Consider the following 14,775-nt stretch of genomic DNA (forward strand, 5'->3'; position numbering starts at 1 on the left):
AATACCATCCCTCATCTACCAAGTGGGTCACCTTGTCACAGAAGATGATCAGATTGGTCAAACAGGACCTGCCTTTCCTAAACCTATGCTGATCCCCAGGTTGTCCTGTATAGGCCATATGATGACACTCAAGATGATCTGCATCAGAACCTTCCCCAGCACCAAGGTTAGGCTGACAGGCCTGTAGTTAGTTCTTGAGATCCTCCTTCCAATTCTTCTTGCAGGTGGCTGTCATGTTGGGTCACCTTCAGTAAACTGGGACTTCCCTCATGAGTCTGATAATAGTGACTGAAAGAGGCTTGTGTGCACTTCCATGAGCTCCCTCATTAGCCTTGCATGGATCCCATCTGGCCCCAGACACTTGTATGTCTAAGGGGTCTATGTTCCAGTTTTCAAACACATCTGTGGTTTCTAGGACATCTGTAACCTTTGTGTCTTTGCTGCAACATGGATCTCAATCCCCTGCTTCCACTGAGCTGGCAGACTGAATGCCCTTGCTAGCATACTGTCCCTTCAATACCGACAGGCTGTCCCCAAGCTTATTTCTAGCATGCCTGATTTTATCCTTTCCCCCTTTAAATTAGTTTAAAGCTCTTACAATGAGCCTTGCTAACAACACCTATGCAGAAATCCTTTTCTCCTCTTTGGGGCAAGTATACCCCATCTGTTGCCAGCAGGCCATGGTGTCATGTAAATCAACCATGGATAAAGAAAACCAAAATTCTGCTGGTGACACCAGTTATGGAGCCAGGTGTTATATTCTGCTTCATCTTCCTGTGATGTTTCTTCTCTCGTCCTTCTTTGCAACTGGAAGGATACAATAGAGGAGAAACTATTTGTGTTCTGATCCTGTAACCAGTTGTCCCAAGGACATTATTGTGCATACATTATTTTACATATAGAAGAAATAGAACTATTTCATTATAGAAAGTTGTAGAGGGTACTTTCCCTGGGGAAGAAGAGAACCTGGGAAAAATGCCTTGGGCAACCCCGTTCAAAATGTCATAAGCCAGAAGCTTATTCACATGTTCAAGTATGCAAATGTTACTAGAAGGCTCCTCGCTTTCTGTGTTGTCATAAGTTAATTTTTGGTGCAAGAATTTTAATATTCTTAATTGTTCTCTCCACTGGACCCTTCCCTCAGACCCCGCCTTAACTCCCCACCCACACCGGGGTGTGTAAATACCCCTTTCTGACCCTAGACCCTGCCTTTTGCCTTTGGCCCCTTGTTACTGCCTTGGTCCAGTTCACTCCCGCACAGTCGACGCCTTATTGTTTGTCGTTTTCGTGTTATTAAAATTGCATTTTGGACAACTGGATCAAAGCTGTCTCTGTCCATTAAGTCAGCATGGGGCTGAGTCTTGAGGAAACTCAAAGGGGTCTCATTGTCTGGGCTTGGACCCCTTGAGAGCTTCAAAAAGTATTCTTGGTTACTTAATTGTAAAATGATCAGATGACTGTGTAAAAAATTATAGCTGTGAGATACAGGAACTTTTTTGTTTTCTGCCTATGACTTCTTATGAAGAACTGTCTTTATACTATTACATTAAGAGTGCTAGGATTTTATGTCTGCTAATACTAGTTTTGGTGAAGCTGTGATGCTGTTGGCACTTTAATGAATTTATGGGCTGTCTGTAATGCTTTTTGAAATCCTCCAGTCTTTTTCAGTTGTATTGAATGCACTGACCAATTTGATATACCAGTAGCAAATTTCAATTTTTTTCTTTTGTGAATAAAGGTACCAACTTTTGGGAGTGTTTCAACTATATATACATACAAATATATTAAATATATATATATTTATATACATTAAATATATATACACACAATATATATATACACACATTAAATATATCATTAAACAGATTTATATATATATAAATTATATAAATATATATATTTCATTATATATATAAAATACGTGAAGTAAAGAAGATATGAGGAGCTCATCCTTTTTGCCTTGTTTTTTTCAAAAGGAGAATAATCTCACATTTTCTTATTCCTGTTCAAAATGAGACCTTATGCTCTCTATTCTGTAGCAGACCAACACTCCACAAAGACCTATGTGAGATGTTTCAGATCACTAAAAACACAGAAGTAAGAAGCAGGAAAATAAGTCCCTTTCAGAATTAATGATCTGCTACTTTATCTCGATGGCCTATGAAACCACAGTCTTGTAGGAATGTCATCAGTGCTTTCTGCATCTTGTTTTGCCATCTTGCAATATTTAAGTATTTACTTACCTCTCTCTAACAGGATAGTTCTTTAATTTAAAGTAGCTGCTGAGGGAAGGCTAACATGAGTGAATAACGACTCTTGAGATTTTTTTCAGCCACATTTCAAAGGTGTATGTCTGAGAGACCCAGCAGCTTGTGTACTGCAGCACAGTTTTTTATTTTGCTAGAAGAAGGATGGAGAGGGACTTCTTACAAGGTCATGTAGTGATAAGAGAAGGGGGAGTGGCTTAAAGTTGGTGGAGTAGGTTAGATTAGATATTGGGAAGAAATTTACTGTGAGGGAGGTGAGGCACTGGAGCAGTTTGCCCAGAGAAGATGTGGATGCCCCATCCCTGGAAATGCTCAAGGCCAGGTTGAACAGGGCTATGGGCCACTTGATCTAGTGGAAGGTGTCCCTGCCCATGAAATGGGAGCATTGGAACTAGATGACCTCTAAGGTCCCTTCGAACCCACGTAATTCTATGATAATAATCTTGTGCCTTTAATGAGCTGGGGAGAGAGGTTGTCTTGGCTTTTTTTTTTTTTTTTTTTTTTTTTTTCGTGGTTTAGTACAGATTAGCAAGAATTCATTCTGAGCAGTAATAACTTGTCAGTATTTTGTCTTTGGAGACTTTTTTCCCTCGGCTGTGGGGAAATCTGGGGAACACACAGTGTACAGGGAAATCTGGTGCTTTTGTGGGTTAATTATTATTGTGATAAGTAACAAAGTTCGAAGATTTTGAAGGTGCTTTTTCCATGATACTGCATAATGCAACTACAGCTCTTGACACCATTATCATATGTCTGCTTTTTCTTTTTTCTTTCCCCATCTCCGTATGCCAGTACCACACTGTATAAAAAAAAATTCTGTTTCACTACCTAGGGACTGCAGGGTGATTAATCAAATAAATGTGGGTGCAAAAGTGCTTAAATATAACTTGTCTATGTTCACACATGTTATCTGAAAGTGTTTACAAATACTGCTCTGCCAGCATCTCAGCAATGTTTTGGAGTTCAGATGTCACTGGTGGTTTTGACTGCTTTGGGCTAATATCAATGCAAAATAGCATATATTACCCTATACGCAATATGAACCTTTAAGAAAGGATTGCTTAAATTTATCATTTTGAAATGTATGCATTTATATGCAGAGTAATGTAGAAATTATGACCTTTGTGATCACAATGCATGTCTGAGAAAAGTGATGGAGCATAAGCACGAGTTAGTCCTCAGAAACACCTTCATCTCTGTTTGGAGACTTAGCTGCATATACTGTAGCAGATTAACTTAAAATGTATTTGCATCAACAGTATTAATGTTGCTTAAATGTAGTCTATTATTTTTGACGTCCCCATTAAACATTAGCCTGAATTTCAATACTGTAATGTTTTTAATGGTTGGCCTGTTTCCCTGTTAGGTTTTCATTTGCAACTTTCTTTTTCAGAATGTGCCACTTTACAAATTATCCTCAGTGTAAAATGGTCTGGTTTACTGTTAATTTGCTGTTTGGTACATGGCCTCTAATAGAGCACCGTAGGTACTTTAGTGTCACAGTTACCTCAGTGCTTTCAGAAGGGCATGCTGCCACTTCTGTGCAGTGTTATGAATAGCACATGGACTGGAGTCTTAAGATAGAATGTTAGGGACAGTCTTGCCACTTGCTGTCAAAACTGTACAGTGTTTCAGAGGTGAATAGATTGTGATAATGCTGCATGTCTTATTTGTGTGTTTTGCAAGGTTTCTCTCTCTTGCACAGTGTGTAGGCTTCTCTTACAGTGATTCAATTACTTTCATAATACTGTGCCAGCATGGTTTGTAATATGTTCCCTTGCAAGAGTCTGCAGTATTTTCACTTTATGCTTATTTACCACAGTCTTGCCTCAACACTGTCTGCACAACTTATTACTCTGACACTTCCTTCTAGTTTTTCCTGTTTGTCTTGGCTTTTGTTGCTGTGCAAAGCTCCATGCCTTGCATTATCTACTTTTTGACCCTCCTGGTCAAAACTGCATTCCTGCTATTCTCTCTTTTTATTGGCACTAAAGGACTTATTTCCTGTTACGTTTCTGAACATTACTAGGAAAATTTCTGCCTGGGGTAGCTATCTGAACTACTACTTTTTTTTCTTTGGCCTGACCATCCTTTGGCAGTTAAATGCTCAGCAAGTCTGTTTCAATTTACCTCTGCGGAGCCCAGGCCGGGACTCAAAAACAGCGCTAGGACATAATCGGCTTTGTTCTTCTGTCTTTTATTTGTTTATTCTCTGTAACAATAAATAATAAACATTGTTTAGTCTCTGTAACATTATGCTCATGATGTCTAGCCACTGACCTGCCTAAAAGGCAAACATGCTGGCTGGGGCTGATTAAGTACCAAATGTCACTGTCTTACTTCAGGGGGAAAAAAACTTTCTAGAGATCTACTGGAATCTCTTTTCTTGCTGGAGCTACTTCATGGTTCAGTAGTTTTACTTGGTGAAAGTTTAAGATGACGATTGATATCATTAGGTACACATTGCAAGAAAATAGCCTTTCAATCTGACTACTCTTCATAGTTGAGAACCGCAGTATGCGGTATATATGTTAACTTGCAAATTTTATGTTTCTGCAGAAATTTGTCCTTCAGTTGCTTTTGTATATATATTTTTTGATGTAAATTTGATAGTATACTGGCCCATTGTTACCCAGTGGTTTAACACAGAAGACCAAAGGAAACTACTCTGTGAATAAGAGATTGGATGCAGAAAGGGTCGAAATATACCCAAAAAACATTATTAAAACCAAATAGGTTTTATAGGTTAGATGTTGGTGCGAAAAATTTGATATTTTTTATTTAATAGTAAAAGAGGCAAAGAGAAAGGAGAAAGAGATAGAGAAGGAAGGGTGCGTAAGGAGTGGGGTGACAGGGGTTAGGTGGAAGGAAGCATGTCTCCCATCCAGGGGTGCCCACGCTGCCTCGTGGCTCCCCTCCATCTCTGGTTTCTGGGTGGTGAGGGTCCCCCGTCGCTGCCAGCACACTTGGCAGGGTGCGGAGTTCCGCGGATTCATTCAGCTTTGGGCAGGGGAAGGCCCAGCGCCCGCCTTGCAGCCCGGGGTGACACTGTCCCTCGTAGCCCTGAGGAGCTGCTGCACCATCTGCAGTGCTCTGGGCGGGTCCGGCACCCTTCGGGGGCCTTCGGTGGCCACGGCACCCTCTGCTGTGGTGAGCTTTTCCCGGGGAAAGGCCCCGCGGCCGATCTCCTCTGCACAGGGAGCGGGGCGGCCGCGGAGCCTCTGAGCAGAGGCTTGTCCAGCGCACGGCCACAACCTCTCCTCCGCCGCCTTTGGAGCGAGGGGCTGTGCCAGCTGGGCAGCGGAGAGCCCTGGGGCGGTGGGCTCCTCCCGGAATGTGCTAAACTTGTGCGTTGGGAATGTCCCCAGCCCTGCATTGTTACTTTATCTCATCTTCCTTAGGGAACAATGTAAGGCCTCAGTCCGGACGCCTATCCAGGATGTGGTGGTCTTCTCTGCAGCTTTTGTAATACAGTTTTGCTGTAATAGGCAAAGTCTTTAATAAAGATGTTTAAGCCATAAATTATAACATTCAGTCTCCAACACCCGTCAATCTTTCAGAATTCAATTTTGTATTCATTTACACAGGAGTGTAGGATTAAGCACTCATTTTAGTGAGTTGTGACATTATTGCCAGCACATTTAAATATTCAGTGTGGCAGTTGGGGATGTGATTTGGTTGTGGCCTTGGTAGTTTTGGGTTAACAGTGTGACTTGATGATCTTAAATGGCTTTTCCAAAACACAAACAATTCTGATTCATTAAATACCAACAACTGTTTGAAATTGCATGTAAAAGTTTATCTATGGTTCTGACCCAGCTTGCAGTTAGAATTTTTATACTACAGTTAATTGAGCCTTTATCTTTTCTTGGAGTTGTTAACAAATTGGTCGGTAAGGTCAACTGTTTCCTCTGTGCTTTCAGTTTGTTCTAAATTTTGGTTAACTTGATGCAGGAAAAAGCACTTGAGCCTTTTGCTTTTCACCTTGTTTATAGTAAATTGGGTTTTATGATTATTTTGTTATAATACTGGGAATTTTAATGCTGTGGAGGGTGGCAGAAAAATCTCATCTCTGCTGCAGTTTGAAAAAAGGTCATATTCTTATTTCTCGGAATGCATAGGATAAAAAGCCGTAGTCTGAAATATCAAATAAGTTAAAGCTGAGTGTAAGCTACGTGTCTTTTTTTTTAGGCATTGCGTTTGACATCAACTAGTAGATAGAAAAATAGCTGTTTTTTCAACAACTAGATTTAATTCTTTTTTGCAGCAATATTAACTCCTCGGCTTTCCTGCTTCTGACTGTATTTTGCATGGCTTTCTTGAGCATATTTTTTAAGTGGTGTTATATGCTATTTCTCATTACAGACGCCTCCACCTCAATAAGAAAGCCACAGACAAACAGCCATATAGCAAGCTTCCTGGTGTTTCACTTCTAAAGCCCTTAAAAGGAGTGGATCCTAACCTGATAAACAACCTAGAAACCTTCTTTGAGCTGGATTATCCAAAAGTATGTATCTTATTTAGTGTCTTTCTTCTCCTTTGCATCAAAAACTCCTCTGAAAAGCTTGGATGGGAGCTATGCTGCTTGATTGTCTTGGGTTGTTCTTCCTTCTGTAGAAAATGTATGATTACATGTTTTACATGTTTCAAACAAAACTTACTCCTTTTTATAAAGCTGTCTATTGAGGAAGAACAATGTCCAAGGCATGGGGGTGAAACATACTCTATACTCCACTAAGATTTGCTTCATCTTTATTCCTATCTTTGCACTGTCATGTTTTTAGATTTAAGTGTTTCTTACTGCTGTAAGAGATCACCTGAGAGGCAAGAAATTCTCCTCAGTTGGCTGCTTCTCTGTAAGAGATCCTCCAATAGAGAACACTTAACTGATAGCCTGAAACTTTTTGATTGGTCTCATTGATGGCTCATCTAATGAAAAATTGCTCAATGATGAGGTAGTGCACCTCACCAGTTGTTGGTAGGTAGGGTAATATGTAAGCCATGTATTGGTGCTGGGAAGCAAATAGTTCATAAAAGCTCACATTTGTTGTTAAGCACTGTTTCAATTTGTAATACAAACAATAAGCAGTATAATTGATAAGCATGTCAGATCCTCTTTGCTCTGAAGAGCTTAAAAGAAGTCTGCAAATGTTTGCTGTATCATTCAATGTTTGAAATATGCTCCTGTGGGTGGAAAGAAGAATACATTTTTACTGAATTTGTAGCTGCTGGATTCTGAAATTTGAAATTTAGCTTTAATATAAAAACTCCTCTCAGTTCTTCTCAAAACTGTTTGTGATACTGCTGCTCCAATTATAAAAGGTCGAAGGTTTGTCTAAGCTGTACAGCAGGTTTTGTTTGTGTATTCTAACTGAGAGCCTTAAATTGGCACCTAAGTAGGCAGGGTAAAACAAATAAAAACCCCTAGCACTTGGAACTAATCAGAAATTGGAATTTTTTTCTGTAATGAAGCTTTGGGTCTTTTGGAAAGCTTCAGACATGAAAATATCAATCCTTTCAACTCAACAAAGTGCAATAAAGTGTGGCCAAGCACATTTTAAAACATACTTGAGGCATGCTGTGTATGCCAATATTGCAAACAGTGCAAAGAATCTTCAGCAATATCATAAGCCATTATATGACCTATAATGAACATCAAAACATTATGCAGCTGAAACATTTGACTACAAATGAAACTTGTTTAATAATTAAAAAAAAACCAGTTGTGTTGGATCATACTTTACAAGTAGTCTTGGTCCTTAGTTCTGAAAACACATGGATAATAATCTTAAAATGTTGCTACTCCACACAAATTTGAGTTTCAGCTAATAGTAGATAATAATTTTTTTTCCAAAAAGAATGAAAATGTATGTGTGAATGCTTCAGTTTACTGTAGAGAGCATGAGCAAGGTCCCCAAACTGTCTGAAAAATGTTTTTATAGTTACTGTGCGTAACTACTTTAAGAGATTGACTGGAAAAATTAGAACGACAGTATTACCTGGTTTTCAAAGTTCAGCTGTGCAGTGAAAAATTATGTAAGATTAACCTGTAACTGTTTCAAGTGAAGCTAAATTCAACCTGCAGAGCTAATGGTTATCTTCTGTGATACTCCATGTGTGAAATACTCTTCTCTTGAATGGAATCAAATTATGCCATCTCAGAACTGCAGGACTTACACATAATATTTTTATCAGTGAAGAGTTCTCAACTACTGTGTATATTGTAATTTTGCAGAAGTTTTTCTATTCATGTTAAATTCAAATGAACCTGATGGTAACGTTTGTGTAGATCAGTATCTTTGTTTTTGTTCTGCTGTATCATACATTTTCTAGTTTTTTACTTTGCTACTGTATACAAAGGCTATTTTTTTTTTCTCTTCAAATATTGGAGTCTGAAATATCTGGCTTACTTTTGGTTGAATTTCTTGGAGAATATGAGTGTAGAAATGTCATTGCTTCTGTGAATTGAAGATAAATTATATAATGTTTCATAAAATCAGTTTTATTTTACAAATATTATTTAATGTACAGTAAAAAACTAATTTCTTCAGTTATTTATTTCTATGGCATTCATGCTGTCAAGATTCTGTTGAGATGAGAAGTTACTTGTCTACTTAGTAAGACAATTCATTTAAAATCGATTTTCTGTGCTCTAAGACAATAGAAATCAAACACTGCATGCTTCTTAGCCAAATTGACTTTTGAGTTTGCATTCTAAGACATAGCAATATTTGGCTGATAGTTTGTAGTACTAGAACATATCTTAACTCCCATTTAAATGACTTTAAATTTCCTCAGTATTCTGAAGGATGTTAGGATAGTTCAGGCTTTTGTGTATGACATTACCATTTTTAAATTGGAAGTGCATATATACTATAAATATATATATAATTTAATATCTTCTGTTGTATGTAATACCCCTTACTGAACAAGAGTATCAGAAATTTTCATCATAGAGCCAATAGGGAACTTTCAAATTTAGATTATTTTCACTAAACTACTTAAGCAAAAACCAAATTATACTATTAGGTGATAAAATACTATAAGGGAGAATAAGAACTGTTTTGATTGCTAGTTGGGATTCTTATTTACAGCAGCTACTGCCAGTGTGGGCCAACAAAATTATTTCTTGTTGTGATTGAATTTTTCAGTCTTGGACTGTAAAAATGGCTTCTGGGTATCTTGATCAGAAGTTTGTATTTTCTGTATTTTAGTCTTTGTACAGGAGCTTTAATAGCTCTAATATTAATAGGGTAAAAAAGTCATATCAAGTAAGAAATCTTTAACAAATTTGCTGTTATTGCAAAAGCAGAAATACCTTTATCAAAGCTGCCTCAATGTTGAGTGATTCTTATTTCTTCACCCACTATCACTAGCTTGTAGCAGCTGCAGTTTTTTCCCTTACTACTTATTTTTTCAGCCATTACCCTATTAATTAAAATACAGGTATGTTCCATATACATATTCCTGAGCTTTGTTGTACGTTTAAGTGTACATACATACATATACTGGTCTCTGTGGGTTGTCTTCCAACTCTGTTTTGCATATATATCTATAAAAGTAAAGGAATGGAAGATGTACTTCAGAGGTATGCAGTCATGGTGTGTTACAACCTCATTCTTTAATTTTTCAGGTAGTGTCATTTCATTGAATATAATATTGTATATAAGACTCGTATGTGAACAAAAATGGAAGTGGGAACAAAAATTTTACCTTGTATACTAAAACATCTTATTTCATGACTGATAGAAACCTGTCAATAGCAGCAGAAGTAATGTTCATCAGTAAAAGAGCTCATTAAGATACAGCCTTACTTAGTTCTTTTTTCACAAGTACTGGGCTGTGCATTAAAGAACTAGACTCATTCAGCTGTAAAACCTCTTGGTTTTCAATTCTGTAGCAGCACTCTATTTCTCTAGCTTACTATGATATTAAGCTTTATTTCGTAGACCGTATGCATATTAGCTGTATGTATGTAACTATATATGTGAGTGTATATATTTTTGTTTTTACTAGTATGAAGTACTACTCTGTGTACAAGATCATGATGATCCAGCTGTTGATGTGTGCAAAAAGCTCCTTGGCAAATACCCAAATGTTGATGCTAGACTGTTTATAGGTAAGCAGTACAACTTGAAGGTGGGACTCTGACTTGTAAAATGACAGGTTTTCAGCTCTGTATAGAATACTCTATATGGTGTTGAAGACTCCATATTTATATGGACTTAAAAGAAATAAATAGTTGTCTTGTTCAGCCGGTGTTGCTTCTGTAGCTTAATCACTAGTTTGCTGTAAAAAGTAAGTTTGTAGCCACAGTGTGTGACATCAGTCCAAGGAAACTTTAGGAAGAATGGTTTCAGTAACCACCTGCAAGTTTTCCTTCTAATTTTAAAACATCTGTGTAAATCCTGTCTTTATACTGAATTAAATGTGCAGGAAGTGACTCAAGAGTTGTGGATGTATTTGAGCTTGAGATCCTGCAACAGTCCTTTTTCATCTGCTTTGGCTGTATGGATCTTTCTTCACTTTATATTTGATTTAGTGGAGGAAAGGGGTATTAGAACAAGGTAGTAAAATGTAGTTCAGATTTTTTTTTCTGATATAAAACAAACTTGACCATGTTTGTCAGCTGGATGTAAAGGAGTGTTTACTTTGTTCTGCTCCTTTTTTATTTTTATGCTGAAATTACTGTAGAATACAGTCTTCATAGTCTTAAAAAGTAAGAGATGAATAATTTTTACCTTACAAGAATGTAGTAATAAGCTTTATAGATTAATTACATTAATCTTGCTATCCTGTGATTTTAAGGAAGCATTTGAATATTTTTCCTTTTGTTTTTCCAATTATAAAATATAGAATTGAAGGTATACTTAAGATGTAAATGCCCTGTGTAAAAGTGGACTAAGAATTGGTGTGTAAACACTTATTGTTCTTCAGTTTATATATTTAAGTATTTTGGGTATTGAATCTGAATTCCAGAAACTCCCCATACATTAATTTTTATGATGTTTATATTTTTCAGGTGGCAAGAAAGTTGGCATTAATCCCAAGATTAATAACTTAATGCCTGGCTATGAAGTTGCCAAATATGATCTCATATGGATCTGTGATAGTGGAATTAGAGGTAGGTGTGTATGTGGTAACTGTTAAACTGTGCTTATTCACTGTAAGCAAGCATTTTTGGAGACTATTTTAACTGAGAATATAAGCAGAACTTTAATTAAAAGATTAACGTCTAATTAAAGGAGAAAATACCTTTAAAAATACTATTCAGACTGTTTCCATTTTATTTGTAGTTAATCATAATAATTGTTAAGCACTAATATTATTTTTCTAGAACTGTTCATATAAGATAGTATGCATCAAAGCATATGTACTCTGGATACTGGTAATAAATGAGAATTAGGGTCTTGCTGCAGTAGTCTGCTAATGACAGAATTGCTTTATCAAGTGTCATTCTTTCATTTGTCACTTAGTAACACCAGACACACTGACAGATATGGCCAATCAAATGACTGAGAAAGTGGGCTTGGTCCATGGGCTTCCCTATGTTGCAGACAGACAGGGTTTTGCTGCTACCCTTGAACAGGTGAGTGCAGTGCTGGGGGGGGGATTTTGTTTTATTATTTTTGCTTGCAAAACCTTGCTGAGTGGAAGCTGTATTGTGCCTCTTGTACTTTATGAATGAGGAAATGTTTATTCTTAGCTGCAGTCACACTTCAAACTCAGGATAATTAGAACAACTTCTAAATGGTCCAGAATTCCTCTGTAGTGCTGTACGATAAATATTTAAGCTGTAAAATATTCAAGTTTACAATATGAACAATAAAGATTACAGGATACACATTTTGGATTTTATATTTAAAATTACTAAAAAAACTGAAGAATTGAACTGATGAATGCTTTCTAGTGCTTAGTCAGAAATGACTAATTAATTCTATTTTGATATCTGAAAAGGCATACAAAAATGGCCATGACAAGTCAAAGCTAAGTCCAGCTTACACAGTATCTTATTTCCAGCAGGATTTAGAAGCAGAGCCTTTGAGAAAAATAGAACAAAAGCAAGGCTTATATCCTGCTTTCCTGTAATACTGCTTCAGTGTTCTGAAATTTTCAGCTAAGAGACTACCTGAGCAGGAAGCAGACTTGTATATTTGCTAATCCTTAATATAATAGTGTTTCAGTAAGAATAGATTTCATAAATGCACTTTTCCATTATTTTTTTGAGTCCATGTAATTTTTTTAACTCGTGTAATTTTTTTTTTTTACCGGGAAGTTGCATAGATCTATGTTACAGGATCTGTATCTAGTTTACTCTGCCTCTTGTTCTGTAGTGTTATTTCATGTCTCATAATAATTGTAGTGAAAGATAAAGTAAGAAGTTGATTCCTTTTCATCATCTTCATATTACTCATTCTGTCCTATTCTCCCCTTTCCTCTTTCTCAGTAAGTTCTCTTTGGTAGAAGAAGAGGTTGAGTTTGCTTTTTTGTTCTTTGTGTCTCAAGGCATGTAGTTTCATCAATTGTTATTTAGAGGCATTGTACATTGGCCTGTATAAGGCATTTTGGCCCTAGGGCTAACTTATAGCGATGAAAGACAGAAATATGGGAAATGAACGTGCGGTGAAATTCAGTACTCTTTGCTTTAAATGAGTGATGCTTCTGTGCTGATTTTTTTTTCTTTTTTTCTTTTTTTCGTTTTTTCGTTTTTTCGTGTTGGTTTTTTTTTTTTTTTTTTTTTTTTTTTTTAATGATACAAAGTCTGAATTTTCACTTGCAAGAGAAAAACAGAGACCTGTAGCACAAATTTCCTAGTACTGCTATTTGTTAGAGCAGCAATTATAACGCTTGCTTCTGTATTCCTGGAAGTGCTTTTTGCCTGCTGATCCAGTATACTGCAAGATGAGCATGCCTTTTCTTGAATGAGTTATTGTACCAGTGTGAAGGCAGTCTACACTAAATAACAGTAAGAGTCACTAGCACTCATTCCCTCTGCTGTTTTGTAGGTCTTTCCTAATTGTAACTGTATCTTGTAAAAGGGTTTGCTCACAATCTTGAGTTTTTTCTTTACTATTTGTGTTTGCAAGTGTGCTAAGTAAACAAATTTCCCATGCTTCCATAGAATCATATAGTAAGTTTCTAAGAATGTGTATGCAGGAATACAGGTAGTTTTCACAAGAGGAAAGAGAACGTATCTGTCAATTATCACCACATTAATACATTAATCGTAACAATTAATCTGTTACTTAATGGATCTTTCATACATATATTTCCTGAGAAAAACCTCAGTAAATGAGAAATTAAATACAAAATGAAGTGCAGTAGTTCAGTATGTGGATTTAAAACCTGCTTTTAGATTTCGAAAAAGACAGCCAGTATCACCAATAGATTCCTCAGTTTGATGATACACTAGGTTTTCTTACAGTGGTACTAAAAGTTTTTCCAAATACACCATTATAAATGGCCACATCTAGTGTTTTTCATCCTCCATATGTTTTCAGAGGAAAAATTTGGCAGTGTAGTATTTACATCCAGAGTTTTAAATGCCTTCTGTTCTTTTGACAGGTCTATTTTGGAACTTCACATCCAAGGTCATATATTTCAGCCAACTTAACTGGCTTCAAGTGTGTAACAGGAATGTCATGCTTGATGAGGAAGGATGTCTTGGACCAAGCTGGGGGACTGATAGCTTTTGCACAGTATATTGCTGAAGATTACTTCATGGCCAAAGCTATAGCTGACCGGTAAGATGACTTTTGCAATAAGCTTGTTGCGTTAGGTGCAGTTTAAATCTTTATTTTTGTTAGCTTTTGGTTTTTTTTAAACACATGGCGAATACTCTAAGTATAGGTGTTCCATACTGTAAGTATGTCATTAACAACATGTTAATGACATGTGTTTTGTCCTATCAATGTAAGTCTTGTAGAAATAATTAAGCCATATCATTGTCAATTCCTTTAGAGAAAAGTTTCAGAACTCAATTTAAGTATTTGGGGTTTTTTCCAAAGAAGAGTCTGGATAAAATAGTTCTTTTGAATACCTTAACCTATTGTAATAATAGGGCACATATGCCAAAGAAACTTTGAAGCCTAATAAAATTCTTGGGTGTTTGTTTTCTAGTTGGTTTTTGCATCTCTTATTTGCACATTTTTATAATAACAAATTCCTTGTTCAGGGGCTGGAAATTTGCAATGGCCACACAAGTTGCAATGCAAAACTCTGGTTCATATTCTATTTCTCAGTTTCAGTCCAGAATGATCAGGTAAGATTTTGGTCTTTACTTCACCTACCACCCATCCCCGGCCCCTCCTTCTGATGGGGGCAACCTGGTAATGAGAGGGAATACGTTTCCCCAGCTAATTTGATCTAATGCCCAGTGTGCCTTAGTTGAGTGCACAGCTTGATGCATGCTTCTTTTTTAGTGCTAGGAGAGAGGCACTGACTTTCCACAGAAGAATGACTGTTACAAGTATTAAGAAAAAGATTAAAATGCCCCGCCCTTACTACT

At 36.8% G+C, this 14,775-nt stretch overlaps 1 protein-coding gene across 1 annotated transcript in view; it reads left to right on the plus strand.

Annotated features, from left to right (window-relative positions):
• The window catches only part of UGCG (UDP-glucose ceramide glucosyltransferase), a 34,894-nt gene that overhangs the window by 16,529 nt on the left and 3,590 nt on the right, over positions 1-14,775 (plus strand). Inside the window, exons 2-7 of the mRNA XM_066338381.1 lie at positions 6,633-6,774; positions 10,284-10,386; positions 11,290-11,391; positions 11,744-11,856; positions 13,833-14,011; positions 14,443-14,529. Coding sequence (XP_066194478.1) covers positions 6,633-6,774; positions 10,284-10,386; positions 11,290-11,391; positions 11,744-11,856; positions 13,833-14,011; positions 14,443-14,529 — 726 coding nt within the window. The remainder of the gene's footprint in view (positions 1-6,632; positions 6,775-10,283; positions 10,387-11,289; positions 11,392-11,743; positions 11,857-13,832; positions 14,012-14,442; positions 14,530-14,775) is intronic.

The sequence above is a fragment of the Sylvia atricapilla genome, chromosome Z (assembly GCF_009819655.1).
Source record: "Sylvia atricapilla isolate bSylAtr1 chromosome Z, bSylAtr1.pri, whole genome shotgun sequence".
NCBI classification, from domain to species: Eukaryota; Metazoa; Chordata; class Aves; order Passeriformes; family Sylviidae; genus Sylvia; species Sylvia atricapilla.